At 38.3% G+C, this 20,438-nt stretch overlaps 1 protein-coding gene across 2 annotated transcripts in view; it reads right to left on the bottom strand.

The window, feature by feature from the left end:
* The window catches only part of Fap (fibroblast activation protein alpha), a 74,454-nt gene that overhangs the window by 7,374 nt on the left and 46,642 nt on the right, over nucleotides 1-20,438 (bottom strand). For both annotated transcript variants that reach the window (XM_085830730.1, XM_085830731.1), the window contains exons 17-21: nucleotides 16,257-16,304; nucleotides 11,064-11,162; nucleotides 10,544-10,613; nucleotides 9,598-9,792; nucleotides 4,540-4,594 (exon numbers count right to left, since the gene is read on the bottom strand). In XM_085830730.1, coding sequence (XP_085686856.1) covers nucleotides 4,540-4,594; nucleotides 9,598-9,792; nucleotides 10,544-10,613; nucleotides 11,064-11,162; nucleotides 16,257-16,304 — 467 coding nt within the window. The remainder of the gene's footprint in view (nucleotides 1-4,539; nucleotides 4,595-9,597; nucleotides 9,793-10,543; nucleotides 10,614-11,063; nucleotides 11,163-16,256; nucleotides 16,305-20,438) is intronic.

The following is a 20,438-nucleotide window of genomic DNA, read 5'->3' as shown; positions in this document are numbered from 1 at the left end:
CCTGTTATAATCAAATCTTAAAGTCTTCCTTCCTCCTTCATATCTCCAGTTTCCAACAGACTCTTACTTACTAGTCTTTAAGGGAACTGTAAGACTATGGGCTCTTCCAAATGCCTCTTTCTCTGGCTAATTGCAAGCCTTTGCAATTTGTCCCTAGTGTTAATGTTGTATCCTTGCTTTCTATTCTCAGACCACCTTCTATCCCATGACATTATCTTTCTAAGACACCAATACAGTGGGTGGGATTATTAACATCAACAGGTCTTCTCATAGATAAAGCCATGAAAACTACTGTTAATACATATTTGTGGAAAAGGAAGTAATAAATAATTGTGGAATACTTTTTATGCTAAACAAATTTTTTTAAAAAGTTTCTTTCTTAGTCTTCCATGGGGCCAAACACTATTCTAAATAAATATCTGTTTCCCAAACTATTAGATTATAGACTATTTTCCTGACCAAAAAAAAAAAAACCCTTTTGATATGAGTGAGACAAATTATGGGAGAACATGAAGGTACACGATTAAATTCAGTTTAAGTAATATCAGAGATGCTTGACATGATTACATATTTGCTAAACATCTGAGAAAAAAAGCTATCAAAAAATTATACAATCCATTCTCTTGAAGAACCTCAATGCTTGTAGAAGAAGCAAAGAGGTACCTGTTCCTTTAAGAAGAAGAGTGAAGAGTTAAAGAGACACTGAGATTGTTGCATTGGGCTGGATCCTAAGGAATGAGTGTTTTTTCTGTTTTAGAGGGAGGACAAGGTGAGTGCTGGAGGCAGTGCATGGAAGTGTTGCTAGGAAGTTATAAGGCCACAGAAACAGCAAAGCACAATCATAGTTTGGCTACATATCAGATCTGGGAGAAACAGGATTGAAAAGGCAGCAGGAACAAGGTAGCCAAGGACCTGGGGCAGGATGTATATTTGCTATTTATTATACTATGATCACCATGGAACCTCAAAGTATAAAGAAGTAGAAAAATAACACATTAAAATTGTGTTTCATGGCAATCATGAAGCAGGCATGGGTCGGTGCTAGGTCCTTTGCATATATACATATATATATACACACACACACACACACACACACACACATATATATATATATATATATATATGTTATGCTTCTTAGCTTGGTGTTTTTGTGAGTCTCTTAACAGTGGGAGTGGGGGTGTCTCTGACTCTTTGCTTACTCTCTTCCTTCCACTCGATTGCCTGTCCAGCCTTGATATGAAGGCTTGTGTCTAGTCTTATTGTATCTTTGTATCTTGTTATGGAATGTTCTGTTGAATATATGTATGTATGTATGTATGTATGTATGTATGTATGAATATTCAATTGTGTATACACACACACACAATTGTCAAAGAATAAAAACCAAAAACCAAAACAAAAATGCTTTACAATGACAACATTTTAAACAACCCTAGAGTTGTTGAGGCCTGTCCACAGTCAGTTAAAAAGCAATTAAAATAACTTTATTAGAAACTACCCAACCTAAGACCATAGACCAAAAGCATCAGCATTATCTAGAATATGATCATAAGTGCCATTTCTGAGCCTTAGCAGACTCTCTGGTGGTAAGGATCTGGAAGCTGTGTTTTAATAAGCTTTTTGGGTGATAGATATATGCCTAACATTTGAGAAGTTATGCCTCGATGATTCATGAAGAAACTCAAACTAAACAATGCCATTGGGGATAGTAATAGTTATTCAACAGTTTGAAGTGGAAAAAAGAGAATTTATCAGAATTTTGGACTCGGAAAGAGGCCTAAAGGTAAGAAGCTTTTAAGCTTTCTAATTTGGATGACTCAGTAAATGATGTCTTCAGAGATGATGAAGATTTGTTTTATAGTAGACCATATTAAGGTTAGTTTGGAGAAAACTAAGAATGATGCCCATGTATCTTGTGTCCTGGAGAGATGACAGACAAGCAACTGAATTATAAGACTCAGAAGAAAAGGGGCTGCAAAAGGCCAGATTCTGAAATCATATCATGCTTGAAACCGCAGAGTTTGCTCCAATGGCCTACAGAGCATTGATGGGTGAAAACCATACTTGAGCCCTGTCTGGTCATACTAACATTTAAGGAACCCATAGATTCATGATCACAGAGGCACAGAATACAAAAAGCTACACACGCTTTCCTTTGTGTGGCCAAGTAGGTCCTTGTTAACTGATGACTTACTTCTCCAGACATCTCCAAACTTTATGAGTCTTTAGCCTTTCAAAGTTTTTCATACTCTTGACTGACTCACAAATGCTTCTTTGCTTTATCAAGATGAGAATAAATGTGGTCTTCACATTCTGGAATGCCCATTTACTAAACTGTTATTGACTATCAAAGATGCTGATTCATATCTGGTATCTCTATTAGCTCTCACAGACACAATTAACTACACTCCTCCCTGCTGTTATGCACAACAAGTATATCTCTCAATAAACATGTATTTTCTATATTCTTCCCTTATATGAAAGTCAAATCTAGTCAAAAGTCTAGACACAAGCCTTCATATCAAGGCTGGACAAGGCAATCGAGTGGAAGGAAGAGAGTAAGCAAAGAGGTCAGAGACACCCCCACTCCCACTGATCACTCTTTTTTCCATAAGAATCCTAGTGTGAGGGCTGGGGATGTGATTCTGTACATATAGTGCTTGCCTTGCATGCATAAAAACCAAGGTAGAACTCCACTATCATGTAAAATTGGGGAAAGTAGTTCGTGTTTGTCATCCCAGCACCTGGAAGGTAGATTTAGGAAGAACAGAAGTTCCAGGTCATTCTCAGATATTTAGGTAGTTGATAGGTAATCTGAGATGCATGAGACTGTGTCAGAAAAAATAAAATAAATTGGCTAACAGGTGACCTAGTTGAGATATAATGATGATTTAAAGGATGAAGGAATAGATGTCAGAGACCAGACATATGGGTTAATGGATTGTCCCAAACTGTAAGAACTGATATATAAAGGGGCATAGCATTATGGGCACCTTGTTTCCTCAAGCCACTTGGGGTCTACTCAGGTATGGCATGCATTGACAAGCCCCTCATTGCTTTCTTCTTTAAAAATTGCTCCTACAAGTCTGCTTCATGACCATGGCTATGTGAAAGAGTAGGCAGTGCAATAAAAATGAAATACTATTTCTTCTGGTGGTATTTACACAATCAGATATGGTAAGCTTCTTTTATTGAAGGATTCTGGGTTGATATAAATGCACTGCTGGGTGATGAGTGAGTTTTCAGGTCAGCCCATATAGAAGATTCTCTATCAAACTTATACCTAACCGTGTTCAGTAAGTGAAATGGAATGTTCTAGTTTATGGTTACTCAGAACCTACAGGAAAAATAAAGCATTGCTCTAAGCAAAATGTTAATGATTATACATGATTTCCTTAGAACGAGACTCTGTCAAAGATCTACTATAGACATTTCACCAAAACCAAAATACAAACAAAAAATGGATAGTAGGAAAGGTCTTATCTGAAATATTCCCCTATAAAAACATTTCACTTGCTTCTCTACCCATTTGAATCCCACCCTGCTTAGAAACTTAACATTGGATAGTTTTGAGAAGGAGCAACTGGATTGCAGTAACAACTTTCTCCAAATTCCTAACAGCCCTTCATCCGGTCACTGAGCTCAGAGCTGAGTTGGATCCTGAGGATTCTGTTCAATGCAGGGGTTTCACTCCCTCCATCCATCCTGTGCAGGCTGCTCTCACAGAAAACAGCCAAGACAAACACCCCAAGCCCAACTGGCTGCAAAGTGACTTGCAAATGTCCAAATCCAGACCAAAATGTGAAGCAGGGAGACTTCTTTGAAGGGTAATTATCATAATTCATAATGGGCAAATTTAAACTTTCCCAATACTTCCCTAGAGTGTCCAATGACTTCATTGCTCACAATTAATAAAGTCTGGCACTCATTTTTGTGTTTATTGTTAATAAATGTATCAGTCCTTACAAGTGGGGGTAGTGTCATCTCCATGACCAAGAGCTAAGGAGACAAACAATGCTTCCTTTCAGATTAGGACCAATGCACATTGGGTCTAAGGGATACTTTGATCTAACCCAAAGACAAAATTGCCTAACAGCTCTGTTAGGATTATACTGGTCTAGATAGATACTAAGCAATTTTTATACCAAAAGTTCCTATCATTTCAACCCTTAGCTCAGATTTTTATGAAAAAGAAATATAAAACTTAAGATAAATATTAAATCCAAAATCAGGGAGGCAATCAAACCTTTGAAGGGCATAGTTCAGTTCAATATGCTACAATTTAGTATTAAAAATTAAGTAAAAATGTGTCAATTATGGATTCATTTGATATACAATGAAGAAATTAAATCAGAAAAAAAGGAACAAACACTTAAAACCACCACTTCAAAGCTGGTATTATCCAAATTGACTGTTTCTATTGACAGATTAAATTATGTTGCAACACTGACATTTCATGAAAAACCTTCTAAGCGAACACTTTCGAAAATGAGGATTACCGAACCGAGTAACAGGCAGAGAATGTATAAAACAACTCACCCAGCCCCATATGGCTATTCTTTCTTCATCAATGAAACCCATTTCTATGAATTTTCTGAAGTGAAAGAAACAAATTTTTAGAATTTTAATTGTGTACACATGACATTTACTTCATTACACAAGCATATTTAATCCAAAGATTTAATAGAAACGCTCCATTTCTTTGTTTAAACACGTGCATAATAAGGCTGCATTTACAAATAACTAAAATAATATTGTTATGTCTTCTACAGAGGATAAAAGGATCATCTTAGACTCCACTCTTCATCCTTATTGATCCCAGGGTCCTCAGGTCCAGTGTTTGAATCTTGTGAGTTATCAAAGCCTGTAGCCAGATTGCCTTGTTAGAATACAATGACATTGCTACTAGTACCAAATTTCCAAATCCTTGGATCTTGGAAAGGAATTTTGCTTCACTGCTGATTCAATTTTTATTAAAGTTGTATCACTTTATTTGCATAATTGTTGATAACCATCATTTTGATATTAAGTCCTATTCATCAGAAAAACAAATCTATTCTTGCTGTTCAGAAACAGGAGCCCTCCAATTTACTATGGTATGGACAACAAAATATATCTACGTGTATCCTTTTAAAATGTTTAAATGATTTGCTCGGCTCCATCACATTTCCAAAACGTTTTCAAAATAATTTTTTCCCTTAGGAATAACAGACTAAAAAAAAAAAAAGAACCAACAACCTTTAAAAGTCCCGGGAAGCCTCCAAAACAATGTTTGCTGTTCATTTTTACCTTGATTCTCTTGTATTCTAGAGAAAATGAGACTTATTGGAAGAATGGGTTGAGAGCCCTAAGTAAACTTTGTAGAGATCAGAAGCAAGGGAAGAAAGAAGGGGTGACCGGGAGTGAGTGGGCCCTGGAGAGCGCCACAGCAGACAGATGGAAGGGAGGGACCCCGTGAGGTACAGTCTCCAAAACATATTGGTGAGGCCTCTGCTTTCTCTTTATGCCTTTCTCGTTCGTTCTCCGGAAGTAGAACACGCATGTCTGTTGTTTGTTGTTGTTGTTGTTTTTAATAGAATAATGGACTTTCTCCTTTTCTTTTGTTGTTCTGGGAATCGAACCCAGGTCCTTAGGTTTCCTATGCTAGTGCTCTACCTCTGAACCCTTTTTGCCAGTTCTCTAGAATTACTTAAATGGATTTTATAGCAACCATTTCTCTCATTGCATCGACTCAGCATGCACGTTTCTGACGCACTGAGGAGTTGGGCAAATGCCCGGGACAAACAGATGGGAAGAGGCCCCGTTAGTCACAGCTTACCCGACACGAATTCTGAAGGACACTGAGTGTACAGGGAAGAAATGGAGTAGCGAATGGAAAATTGCTACCTGTGTGGAAGCTGATCAAGGAAAAGCGAGCAGATGTGCAGGAGATGTGTGGCCGGCCCTTCAGCCATTCTCCCACACGTTTCAAAATCAAAATGGGAGTAGAGAAGGTTCGCTTTCTTGTTAAAAGATAGTCTCACTACTGGTGTTGGAAGACAGTTCTGAGCCATAAAATCGGTCATGATTTTATGATCTTCCAGAGGCTAACAATCATATTGCCTTGCATCTGTAGCACAAAGCAAATAACAGGTGATACCCAGGAACAGGAAATTCTTATCCGCTCCCTGGCTAGGTTTATTCTGAAAGGATGACATTTACAGGAAATGATAGTTTAGTGGTTAACATGGAAATGATACATTAACACTTAATGTGGCAGAACTAGGCTAAAGGTTAGCTAGATAATACAAGCTTTTGAGATCAACAAGGCTCCATAAATTTCATCCTCAAAATCTGAAAAGCTTCCTGGAAGGCGAGATATCAGAAACTATTGGTAATACGGATTAATCAACACAGTCGAAGTAACACACGAATAAGGTGTTTTTGTAATATTAGAGATTAAATTGAACTTTACATATTTTCCCCACTTAAAAAAAGTGACTCTGGGCTAAGGTCATCTTGGAACCTAGTGACTGATTAGGCTATTTGAGAAATTTTCTTTTGACACTATCTGTAAGTGTGATAATATATTTTTTTCTCTTTTAATTTTTCATCATTAACCCTTAAATCACATAAAATTAAGACTATGGGACTATATACAATGCCGAATATACTCCCAATAAATGGAGCTGACCCTATAATCTCTGAAATTTTGTGATTGTCTTAAATGTGGAATTTTCCAAGAAGCCTGAAGAAACCATGTTCCTTCCCCTCCAGCACTTGTGAACTCGCTACCATCTGTTCCTTACAGATATTCTCATGCACGGGCAGGCTATGAGGTGAGGTCTGCTCTTCCTCTGTTTTCTACTTTGCTTGCCTTTATTAGCTTGCCTTGACTGGTACTTACTGCTGTTTCAAATGCACATGCATGGTTTTCTGTTGACATGTAGAAAATTCGCCTATATAAAATTTTATAAGAGATTCAAGGAAAACGATTCCGTTTCTGGGTTGATTCGAGAGTGACAGCCGAGGGCTTACAAACCTGTTTCTTCAAGTTAGGTGTTCACTGTCTGATTCCTAAAAGGCTGCCTTGGGAGATAGGGGGTTGCATCACTCTCGGGCTCATCTCATTCTTTCCTATTTAGCCTTTGCTTTTGTGAAGAACTGGATCCCAAGGTCTCTTTTACATGTTCATGTACCAGAGATTTCAAACAAAGCTAGGGGCAGCCAAGGAGCTCTCTGCACTGCTGCATGTGTTGCCTGAATGGGTCTTGCAGCTGCTCTATGATCTATGCTTCATGAGGGACTTACTAAAAATCCCATCTAACAGTAATGCTTCCCCTTAGAGCACCACCTATCCATGTTTACCAGATTGTAAATGCATTGGAAGCAAGGATTGCACTGCTTTGTACAGAGTGTTATGGTGACACATATTAAAACCTGGCATGCATTAAGTGGCTGAGCACATGGTAGTGGTATGCTTGCCCTATATATAAAGCTCAGGAGAGCTTTCTTTCTCCAGATAACATTCTAGGAAAAGAGGTTCAGGGAAAGAAATGGCCACCAGTTCCTACCTCTGTTACATCTGCAATCAAGAACTAAAGACAATTTAGTATTATTACAAGGATTCAAGACTCTGTGTCCTATACACTGAATGCCAGAAATAACAATTTTCATTAAGGTCCTTACAGGGGCTTCAGATCTATACTTTTATTTCATCCATAAGAACAAATTAAGGATTCATTTCTTGTTGAGTACTATATCTGTGAAAGTAAATCAATGGTCTAAATACCATGACAGAGTTTGCTGTTAGTGAGCTGTGTGATTACGGTTGTTTTAAGCCAAAGCCAAAACAAACCACCATATAATTCTGTCAACCTTAGAAAGCACTTAAACTCAAGACACGATGTATAATTTTTTTTTTATTTTCATGCCTTTGCCAAATTTTTGGTTTATATTCCTTGGTGTTTTGCATAGTTCAAATATTAACAGACAAGGCCCAAGTTATGCCTCTAGCAAATTACCCAAAAAAATTAAAGCTGGAAGGCCAACAAATGTGTTCATAGTCTTTACAGGGTACATCAAAGTCTGGGAAAACTAAGCCGAGACTTTAGCTCAGTAGGTAAGGATTTAGCTCCTGGACTTGCCTTCTAACACTGCAAAAACAAAAACAAACAAGCAAAAGCAGAATACAAAATCCTCTGTTGCTCCAGTGGAGTTAATCTTGAACTGTTTCTTCATTGGACAAAATTCTTCCAAATAAATTAATAGTAATAATATCAAATCTGGATCAATGAAGATCATGTAGCTTCCAAAGGTGAGAGGTGAATTATAAATTTTGATGTTCTTTAACAAGGTAATCATTAACTTACTATCTCTTATTAAAATTGACTGCTCTAACTGAACACGTTTTGTCTGTGCATAAATGACTATTCACTAAAGGGAAGAAATATCGAATGGATAAGTCATGACTGCCTTTCTAAAATAAAATTAGTTACATAGGAATCTAAATTTTTCTACTTTGACTAGAGTCAGAAATACAATAGATAGATAGATAGATAGATAGATAGATAGATAGATAGATAGATAGATAGATAGATAGATAGATAGACAGATAGATAGATAGAGTGCTGTCTGGACCTATTTCCTACCTGTTAAATTAAATTTGTTTTGTATATGTTCATCAATATTGCTAATATCAGTGACACTAAAGGGATAAGAGATATTCTACTGAGTTTTTTTAAATTGATCTTTGTTGTGAATCATTATTCAGTCTTTAGCTGTTGCATGTGCAAAATCATCTATATCTATGAGTGCAACCAGCCAGCTAGCCCGTAGCTTCCAGACTGGTAGACTCTTATTCACTAGCTTCACTTCCTCACTCCACAGTAAGAAGAGTTTAGGGCAATCCTGATTACTGTCCTTAGTACAGCAGTGTTTTATCATCAACACTGTTTTAGATTTAAAAAAAAAAGACAATGGGTCCATTAACTGTGGTTAGAAATATAGCTGGGAAAGAAGAAATTAGATCTGTCTTCCTTCTAAATGTTTTCAGAATATCACATCTATTATATGATAACAAGAGCTTTTTGACAAATGAGAATTGGCATCTACTCTCATGATAGCATAGTAAAAACGACAGCAAGATTATTCACAAATGAACTTCCAACACCTAGGATGTGCAGTGACTATGAAAATCTGAACCAATTCTAAAGAGGAGGACTGACAACAATTGAAGATATTCAGGTTTACTGATGATATCACTAAACTTATGTAATTTTTTTCTTTTTGTTTTTTCAATTGTGGGCCATGGTAATCAATAAAAAGTACGGTTGGAATGCCTTGGATCTACCAAGCAGTTTTCTTCACCTTTATTAGCCCATTCCCATGAACAGCTTTCCCCTTATTTGACCAAGAAGATTCCTTTAAGAATAATAATACATTTGTACCAAGTCAGTAAGCTAGACTGAAAAAGAATGAAGTCATTAGGAATTGTAAACTTGACGGAAACTATGGCTCAGAGGCAGGACACACCCATCGTGTTCAGGGGCCCCTGTAGGGCCTACAGTAGTGATGCTGCACTTGTCGTGTGTGGACAGTTTGTTGAAAATTGCTCACCTGACAGCTGTGAGCTGGTCCTCAACTTCATATACACCCAGTTTTCGATACACGGCATGCAGGAATTTGTCACCTTGGAAAGCAGTGCCCCGACCATCTACCAAGGCAATGACTATCCCCTCCTTACTTGCGAGATAAGTTATCCAATTAACAGCAAATACAGACTTAACACTCTGGCTGCAAGGACCACCATACCTAAAGGAAAAGAAAAAAATAATTTCTGAATTTTTAAAATAAAATCTAGTTTCCCACCGGAGTCTAGCACAAATTTCAACAGTTCCCAGGCCCATTATGAGATAAAAATTTCAATATCAATAGCATTAGAGCTGGCTCTAAATCAAGAGGTGACCAGGCTTTTCCCAGAGGTTTGCTACAAGGAAGTTGTTTTGGGACACAGCCTCTCCTATTCCCCAAAACGGATACATCTAGGGTTGGCATTTCAAGGAATATGTGTGGGTTTTTCGTCATTTCTGCCACCTGCCACTTGCTAAAAGCAGACATAAGATATACTAAAAAAAATGCATGGTGTTTTAAGCAAATTGTGTGTAGGTCAGCACTGATTTTGGGTGTGATTCCACTAAATGTATTCCATTCCTTTATTTCATTTCTAACTCAATTACATAAGATGTTAAGATGATTTACACTATTTTTTTTTCTTTTGGCTGCAATCTCTCTATCTCAAAGGTATTCTGACACATTCGGCAATTTGCCATCCCAAGGAAACTCAACCCAGCCAATGTAGGCGAGTCCATCTCAAATCTCCAAACTTCCTCGATCTATTTTAAGTAGCCATATTTTATTTACCCTGATTAGTTAGGGGAATATATAAAAACAGCATCAATAGGAACTGTTACCAAGGAGAATGGTTCATTCTATTTCATAAACGTGTGTTTCATCCAACATATTTTCAGTAAATAGCTTTTACACTACACAAAAGATTACGTACACTTGAACTAGCAAAGGGTACTTCTTTGATCTGTCAAACCGAGGAGGCAGAATCATCTTGTACCAGAAAGCTTTGAAAACAGAAAGAGGGAGAATAATTATTTCATCCCATGCATGTTATTTTCTTGTAAACAATGTACAGCATAAAAGCAAGCCAGTAAATCATTGAGGATTAAGAACGTACTTTCAATTGACTTTATGACCTATTTCAGGTCTAATTTGCAAATGACTGTAAACCCTCAAAATACCTATTTGCTCTACAAGCGTCTATTTTAAAATTAAAACATGATAAAGTCTTCTTTTAAAAATGTCAGTGTAGAGAGGGAGATATGGAAAAGTAGATGGTCAACTGTATTTATAATCATATTAAAATGTTTAACAAAAAATAAATGTTAGGGAAAGGCTATTTTAAATGAGAGCTTATATGGCTTGGACTATAAAATTTACTCAGTGATTTTATTTTAAGCAAGCAAAGTGTTCACCTTCACATCAATAAGTGAGAAAGTTTTAGAATTTCTTACTCATTCCTCCGTCTTTGAGCTTCTTAATCTCCACTTTAGGCAGCTGGATATTTCTCAGAGCATTTTCCAGTTCTTTGTTTTCTTCTAATACTTGTATTTCTTTTAAAAAAAAAAGGATATGATGTAATGTTCATCTTCAACTTATACTCTTCACATAAATAACTTCTTTCATGAAATTCCTTTGGCTTGGATGGGTGACCCTGATGTGACTAAGGGTCTGCCACAGTCACAGTCATGATGCAGTGGAGATGCCAACGTGCGAGGACATCATATCCAACCAGGGTCCTCAAAGCCCCTAACAATTCCAGCATTTTAAGCAAAACTATCAGAGCAACCATGCTCATTTGACCATCTTGTACCCTATCTGACTGCAGTCTTTCATTTTGAAGCCACAAGGCTGACTAGGTGACATTTCTTTAAACGTTGAGTGAAAGGGGGAAATACAGTCTCCGGATGATTGACCCATCTCAGTGAAAGGGTGACATACTGCGAACCTAATGTATTCAGCATGAGGAGTTAAATCTCCTTTCTGAGATTTTTATATTTATATCTTGACCTTTTCCTGTTATATTTGATTAATATAGAAATGTATCTTTTTCGAAAACAAACTGCCACGTACATGGTTCTTTCAAAGTCTTTCTCTCAAAGCTGTTGTCTATCTTAGTCAAAGAGCAACACACAGTATTGTGTCTTGTGCCTGAAAAACAATCTAAATGCTGCTGCTGTTTACAGTAAGAATTAGTGGCTCCTGCCCAGAATTTCAGCCCTTGGAGACTGAGAAGGGAGGATCTCAGTGAGTCCAAGGCCAGCTTGGTTTACACAGTGAATTCAAGATTAGTGCAGTTGAAAGCCTAAGACCCTCCCTCCCTCAGAACAAAACAAAAGCTACACTTCGTCCTTGAGCTCAGCTATATTTCACACTTTAATGTTTCAAACTGAATAAATCAGTTGATCCTCTGAGTGTTATAGATTGGCAATACATGTAAATGGGTTTATATTAAGAAATCTCTTTAAAATAAGTTTTAATTTGATACTAGCATCTTCATGAAAAAAATTAGTCTTTCATACAATATGTAGAGTTACAAATTTTTTTTTCTGTGAAACAGAGAAGTAGATGACTTGTGAGATATGGTAATTGCTACAAAATGAATCCTGAAGATTTTGTTTACATTCATTTTTGAAAAGCGGTCACTGAAGACAGTGAACTGGAGACCCTGTTTGCCAAACCACATCCCGTAGAGCTCTCTGTTTTCATATGCTCATGGCACTTTGCTCCAAAATGTGTTATATTTCATCTTAGCACACGTAGAAATGCTTTGGATAAGATTTATATAAAAGACATAATAAGTTTCACATTAGTTTTGGGTAACCCATCAGAAAAGAAATACTTGTGACATACTACACGTTAGAACTCATAAAAATTAAATGTACACATTTAAGTGAATCCAGCTACTGCCTTCCCTCATGTGGAGTCTGTCTGCTGAGTTCCCCCAGAAGTCAACCCTGTATGAGGCCAGAGTGGAGAGAGAGCAGGTAATGGGCTCATGATTGCTATTCCTGTTATCTGACCACACAGACTGGAAATAGAAGGTGTTATCATATTGTATGATTTTTAACTTCATTGCCATTCTCTTGCTAATTAATGAACCTTCAAATTTATGACTTAATGAAGTACCAGGTTTGGTTGAAAACCTAATCAATGCCTCTGTAGTTGGAGCCACGTTCTTCTAAATAGTGAGCAAAAAGTTGTCCTGCTTCTTAAAGCACAAATTGAACTTCACAGGAGTATGGTAACAGTGAGAGGTGGCGACTGAACTTTTCTATGGAGCATTATGAGCCCTCACTTTGTAAGGGGTGGTTATAGTCCACCACATTTTTTCCTTTGCTCATCTTCCTATGCTCACTGCTCTCTCACCGAGGGTCTAGTATAAGGTATGGAGTCCATATTCCATATGTTTGTACATACTTTATTATGATAAAACTCAGTTGAACTTTAAAAGTGATAGATCTTATATTCTGTTTTTTGTAAAAGTCATATTAAGGAAATGCATTTCTATTAATTAAACTTTGTAAAGAATCTGTGGAGAAACCGATAAGTAAGGTCATTCGGTTACTTATTTTAATGAGAACCTGCACTGCCCAAAGCAACTAAACTTCAAATGGGACCTCAATATTAAGTGCCAACTCTCTGGGTTTCCATAGTATCCAGTATAATCTGCTGTTTTCAAACAACTTTCTTCTTTGAATGGAAATGAAAGCCACTGTTTTCTTTAGGTTTTCAAACTTTCATGAACCCACCACAACCTCTTCATCCTTTCTCCTCACAGGAGATTAATCTCTTCATGTATTTCTGAACCCGACCGCCCCCCACCTGTCAAGGACTTTTCTTATTCTATCTCTTGGGGCTTGTACAGTATAGGATACATATGTAGTCAAGACTAGGCTCCAATTTCTGATGCCGTTTCTCTACCTCTCAGCATTGGAATTGCAGACGTGTGCCATGTTCTGCACCTAGCATTCTTCAATCTCCTTTAGCCTCGTAATTTCTTCAGTCAACACACAACAAGTATTTATCATCTTACAAAACACTAACTGTTCCCAGCTAGCAGCCAGCCTTTCTTCTCTCTTCACAGACATATGCACTAGAAGCACTGGTGGCTTTGTCGAAACAAACTCCCACTAATTTCTTAGGCAGGTCCTACCTTGCTTTAGCCTTGTTTCCTCTACCCCTGTTTTCTAGACTCTGCTCTAAATGGCAGTTGGCTCACTTTTTACTAATTTACCATCTCAGCACTTTCAAGGCCATTGACACCAAGATGTCCATAAGCTCAGAGCTTCTTCATGATCATCTTCAGTACAATTGCTACTCTGACACTCAGATCACCAAATCAGCTCACTGTAGGCCAACCAGTTCCACCTGAATATCCTATTGGTATGCTAAACAAATTTTACCATCTCCCCCAAGTTCTGTTCTCTACAGTGAGTACTTTGTGAGTAAAAGCAGCTATTTCAATCCGCCAACCAACACTGCTATTCAAACAGCATCAATTTCTTTTGTATTCAAGTATCTCAGGTTTGATGAGGAGCATTAAGATACATTTCTTACCTGAAATAACCCAGATATGGGCTTTCCCTGTATGTCTTTATGTTTCCTATATTTCCTTTCTCTTAGCACTGCATTTCATTTTCTCATTGTTGCCTGCTCATACATTTGCATCACCCACTAATCTCTAAATTCTTTGAGGGTAGGAATAAATGTCCAATCTGGTCTCCATCATTTTAGAGAAATAGTACCACAGTGGATGGCCTAATTTAGTAAATGCTCAAAAAATATTTGCTGAATGAATATTGCTGGCACCAAATGAAAAGGATAGTGGGTTTAAAAAAAAAACTTAAAAAAATGTAATGCACAGAATTTGATATAAAATAGCAGTTAGATCTTAATCAAAAGTATAGATTACCGAGCACAGTTTAAAATCTACCTGACTGGAGGCTCTAAGAATCTATATTTGTGATAAGCATATGGTATGGTTTGAATATGAATATTGTTTCTCATTAGGCTCCTGTGTTTGGATACTTGCTTTCCCGTTACTGGCACTGTTTTGGAAGGTTCTAGAATCTTTAAGAGGTAGAGGCTTTCTAGAAGTAAGTTAAAGTCTGAGAGGCCGGTCTACCTTGCCCCTTTCCTGTATTCTTTCTGCTCTCTGCAGGCATAATGTGACCAGATAGCTTAAAACCCTGCAACCACGCCTTCTGATCACAGCGACCTGGATGCCCTCAAGTTGCCTTCTTCTCAGAGATTTGATTGACAGAATGAGAAAAATAACAAATACATCGCAGATGAATACTGATTCATTAGACAAGTTGGTGGCTCTGTTCTCTAAAAGAATTTGAGTCATTTCTTAAATTAGAAAACATAAAAATATATGTGATGTATATGGAGAGTGGTATAATAAAACTTCAAAAGCATTAAAAAGATTAGTATCTGCCTGGAATGTAACGAGAACATCAAGAAAAAAAAGCTAGGATATAGAAATTCATGTTATGGGGGAAAGGAAGTTGAGTTATATTTTAGAGTGGTGATAAAGAGAACTTTAAATATCTATGGAGATTTCTATTAAAACAAAAATTCAGGACTTGAATGTAGTATTGCTTTGAAATGTTCTCTCAATGTTGAATGTGTCTTATAAACACATCTAACCTATTTTTCATCAATATTAGAATCCAGATTAAAAATAACTTCAAAATGAAATGAAATCTACTGTCCTACTTCAGACTCCCTGTCCTATCCGGAGCAGCTGGCCTTTTCTTCATGACTTCATTTTCACCTATTCTTGATCCATTAAACTGACACAAAAGTAATCCCCAAGTAGTGTCCTGACTTGTCAGCCAAGTGTCCAGGGACAGCTGCAGGTCTGAGTGCTGAAGGCAGGAGCATCCCCTTGCCCCACATCCCCCCTGTTCTCCAGCAACTCCAATCTGGTTGTGTTGTTTAACGACCAATCAGAGGATAATGCAGAACCAGCAGGAAGAACACCAGAAAATTAAATACAGATAACTTTGTGGAAAGCAAAAATGGCCATCTTTGACCTGTGAATCGTTTTAAGCACCATCGCAAATTCAAGGTATAGGAGAGCTATGATGACAGCAGTCAAAAATGGAACGTATCCCCAAATTCCAGGACTTTCACACATGGCAACAATGTGATATAGCTGTTAACACAAAGCAAAACAAACAAAAGAGCTGGCGTGATAATCACCCTCTGCTCTGAACCAAATTGGAGAAGTAAGAAGTGATGTCTAGAAATTTTTGCCAGTGTGGGGTGATAAAAGGAAAAAAAAAAAACAAAAAAAACCTCCTCCTGGAAAAGCAGGAATTCTTTTTTGAGGAGAAAGAAGTTACACGAATATGCTTTCCTTCTAATTCTAATCTTCTGTGGTGTTAGAAAGCCAGGGAAGAAGAAAGAATTGATCTCTGTGGTGTGGTTTCTATTATGTCACGGCCCCACTACCAAGAAGTCCTTGACTTCATGTGACCAGGTTTAAAGCAAACAATATTTCAATCTGTGGAATAATGAACTTTATGATGATAACATGGCATCACAATTCACCTCGCCTGGGTTGGCTAACTATCCTGCCCTCTGAAGGGGCTGACACTAGAGAACTCAGGATACCTTTAGATGCAAGACAATACCTTGGTCTGTGCGGCCATCATGGAGGGTGGAAATGGGGAGGCCAGGGCCTGTGTGCAGAACAGAAACAAAATTGTGATTACTGTCAGAAACAACAGGTCACTGTCAGCCAGGACTGCTTGTAGTATTACGACGAGCGCCAAGACGAGTACATCTTTTAACTCTTTGCTGCCTTTATGAACATTTCTTTTTAACCCTAGAGAAGCAGACATTTTAAGTTTCATTTAAACCACACCCATCAGGTCAAAGCCCAATCAAAGAACAGAACTATGAGAAGCCTTACCAGCGCTGTAGCTTTTCCAGAGTGAGCCTTAATAGTTAAAAACCTAATTAGTTACACAGAAAGGCCTCAGAAGCTGCAAGTGGCCTTCCGGGAAGCTGTCACACCGCACTGGAAAAGTTCCAGCTGTATATTTATTTCTAAGTGACTTTCATCAGTACCTAGATTTCGTCTCATTTGTTGAATGTTCAGTTTGCTTTGGTGGATAAAAGCTAACATCTTTTATCCTTGTGACTATGACACGCACAAATAAATTTTTTTACATTGCTTCCTTTTCTAATATGCTATTTTAGGTCATATTTTTGGGGGTTAGTAAGTTAAGGCAGGAGGAAGAGGCTATTGAAATGCGACACCAGTGCATACACTAGCAAGATTTTGCTGAAAGGACCCAGATATAGCTGTCTCTTGTGAGACTATGCCGGGGCCTACCAAACACAGAAGTGAATGCTCACAGACAGCTAGTGGATGGATCACAGGGCTCCCAATGGAGGAGCTAGAGAAAGTACCCAAGGAGCTTAAGGGATCTGCAACCCTATAGGTGGAACAACATTATGCACTACCAGTACCCCGGAGCTCTTGACTCTAGCTGCATATGTATCAAAATATGGCCTAGTCGGCCATCTCTGGAAAGAGAGGCCCATTGGACACACAAACTTTATATGCCCCAGTACAGGGGAACGCCAGGGCCAAAAAAATAGGAATGGGTGGGTAGGGAAGAGGGGGGGAGGGTATGGGGGACTTTTGGGATAGCATTGGAAATGTAATTGAGGAAAATACATAATAAAAAAATTAAAAATTAAAAAAAAAAGAAGGAAGGATGGGGTCATGAGGACAGGTGGGCTTCAGGGTTTGTTACAGAGATTCGAGCCAAGGCTCCAAGAGCTGGGAAGTCTGCTGAATTGATGCAATGGAGCAACAGACAGGATTTTATCCTCCAGCACAGAGAATAACCATTGGATGTGGTCTGTTATTAGATCAACCTCTAGACTTGAAGACTTGGGATATAAACTGTCAGCATCTTTTGTAATGAGTGATTGATAAATCAGTCCTCAAAGTGGAGGCTGTCTACACAGTAACTCACTGCTTACAATGTATCATAACATTCAGAAACTGGCTGGGTTTTTTTTTTGTTTGTTTGTTTGGTTGGTTGGTTGGTTTTGTTTTGTTTTGTTTTGTTTTGTTGTTGTTTTTGTTTTTTCGAGACAGGGTTTCTCTGTATAGTCCTGGCTGTCCTGGAACTCACTCTGTAGACCAGGCTGGCCTCGAACTCAGAAATCCACCTGCCTCTGCCTCCCGAATGCTGGGATTAAAGGCGTGCGCCACCACACACAGCTTGATGAGATGCACATAAACAAACAAACAAACAAACAAACACTATTATTCATCTGAAATACAGAATAAAATAATTCTCAGAGTACTTTTAAAGAGCACATTGGCCAAGGGATTCAGTGGGTTAGGAAGCAACACATGTAGTGGTTGGAATAGATGCTTTTGTCATTCCTAATATTTTCTTCCACCTTATGGGAGCCCCATTAGAACAGTGTCTTTTTTTTTTAAGATTTATTTATTTATTTATTATATGTAAGTACACTGTAGCTGTCTTCAGACACTCCAGAAGATAGAGTCAGATCTTGTTACGGATGGTTGTGAGCCACCATGTGGTTGCTGGGATTTGAACTCTGGACCTTTGGAAGAGCAGTCGGGTGCTCTTACCCACTGAGCCATCTCACCAGCCCCTAGAACAGTGTCTTTAACCGGGCATGGTGGCACACGCCTTTAATCCCAGCACTCGGGAAGCAGAGGCAGGTGGATTTCTGAGTTCGAGGCCAGCCTGGTCACAGAGTGAGTTCCAGGACAGCCAGGGTTACACAGAGAAACCGTGTCTGGAAAAACCAAACCAAACCAAAATATAAAAGCAAAACAAAACAAACAAACGAAAAAGAACAGTGTCCTTAGATCCAAATAAAGCAGAAGAAGGACTTCTCCATGTTCTAAGGAGAGCTGCTTATGAATGGAGCCTTCTGGCTTGCTCCTGGCAGCCTACTCCCTGTGGAAAACATGCTTTGGATTTATTCCTTCGCGTATTAGGTGCCAAGCCCCATGGGCAAATTCTGCAGGTACAAGGGTACCCATGTTTGTAAAACTGTACTTGTGGGCTACAATGTTGGAAGGCACATACCTTTCCTTCACCACATTCCCCAACTAGCCTTTATAAATAATAAAGCTAATATTGTTATTTCCTGCCCTACTTCTTATTATGACTTGAGGATAGAAGAAAGAGCTTTTTATTGTGGCTTTCTCCAAAACCAGCAGCCTGTCTGTGACACTTGAGAGTAATAGAGAATGTAACTGAAAAGCTTTTCCTGAGAGTTAGTGGTTCCTAAAAGTTTTCAAAAGGGACACACAGGCATGTGATATTTAGGGCCAGAATCTAAGGAAACAAGGCCGTTTAAATCTCTAGGCTTTATTAACATCCATCATATGGAATTTTCATGGGCATATGTTTCTAGCAGTGGAAACCTGCATCTCTTTTTTATCCTTAACTACGAGACAAAGTAATGACCCATGACACAGCAGGGTGAGGACACGGCTCTAGAGACGCAGCATCAGTACCTAAAATTCCTATTTTGTACTGTTTTTACTCTATCTACTTTACTGATATGGTTTTACCTGCATTCGTCTTGTCTTCCAGGGCTCAACAGTCCTTTAGAGAGTTTGAAAGTTACATAACGAGGCGTTACTCTTACCCTAAAGGGAAAGATTTCAAGGTTTTTCCTATGATGGCGGAGTGACTCACTTTACTGGAGCTTCAAAAACACCAGACGATGTGGTGCTTCCCACACAGTGTATTTTTTGCTAAATGGGAAATTACCATACTGCCGAGGAAGGGTGAGTGGTAGAAAAGTCAGGCGATTCAAGTTCTAGAAAGGACTCTCCCACCAACTTTTGATCAGGGTTTAGTCTTTGGTTCCTTACCTATTCTTCAGTGAACATTTAGCCTCAAGTAGATACTAAAAGAGAGGTGATATAAAATGTATAAGCATGCTTTTCCAGAGAGTTATAGCATTGTTCAAATACAGAGTACATAGCAGTATGAATGCATGTATGCTAATGTGACCCTGGTGCCTTTATCAGCCAATGGAATAGAAAAAAAAAAACCTGACTATCTTGGTAGAGTTTTCAGATGACAGTAACTCTTTTGATGCTTCATGATGCCGCTGTGTATTCTGTTGGACAGTCTTCTTACAGTTATAAATAGAACAACTAAAGAGATCAGCCGCACCCAGCCTTCCAGGAGAGAGAAAGAGATAAGCAGATGCCTCAGCATCCTTAGTTCAAGGATGCTATGTGCTTGACATGAAAGCTTTTGATACATGTTACATAAATATAGAGTTGGGGTTGGAAAATGTTGCATATAACTTGAGAGGGACATTTAATGTTTACCTTTAAATGCCATAATCACAATCAGCACATATGGCCACGAACAACAATCTCTTGACATTTCAAAGATTCCACTGACCAAACATTTTATGAAAGTGTTATTTCAAACTGACATCTTATGCCATCTTGAAGGGAGCATTCAGGTTAAAATGCTTATTCATGTCTACACAGGCAAATGAGTTGTGGCTCTGGTTCTAGAACCAGATTGTTGGATTAAGGGAAGTGACATATCATGGTGGCCTTAATTCTTGTCCATTTTACAGGAAACCCACAGGAGGCCTCTGCATCTGAGTAGAGATTTCAAATGATGAAAAGCTCCATTGTTCTCTCAGTCACCTACCTGCATCAGAGCCATTAATAACAGAAACAGGAGGGTGGTGTGCACTTTGTTAAATTTCCTGCTATGTATATTACCCAAGTATGTTACCTATACCCTTAAGCTGGGGTTAGCTAGGGTGAGAAA

Source organism: Mus caroli, unplaced genomic scaffold, assembly GCF_978045245.1.
Source record: "Mus caroli unplaced genomic scaffold, Mus_caroli_1 scaffold_2, whole genome shotgun sequence".
NCBI classification, from domain to species: Eukaryota; Metazoa; Chordata; class Mammalia; order Rodentia; family Muridae; genus Mus; species Mus caroli.
Note: the sequence above shows the minus strand (reverse complement) of the source record. Positions and strands in the feature narration are given on the sequence as shown.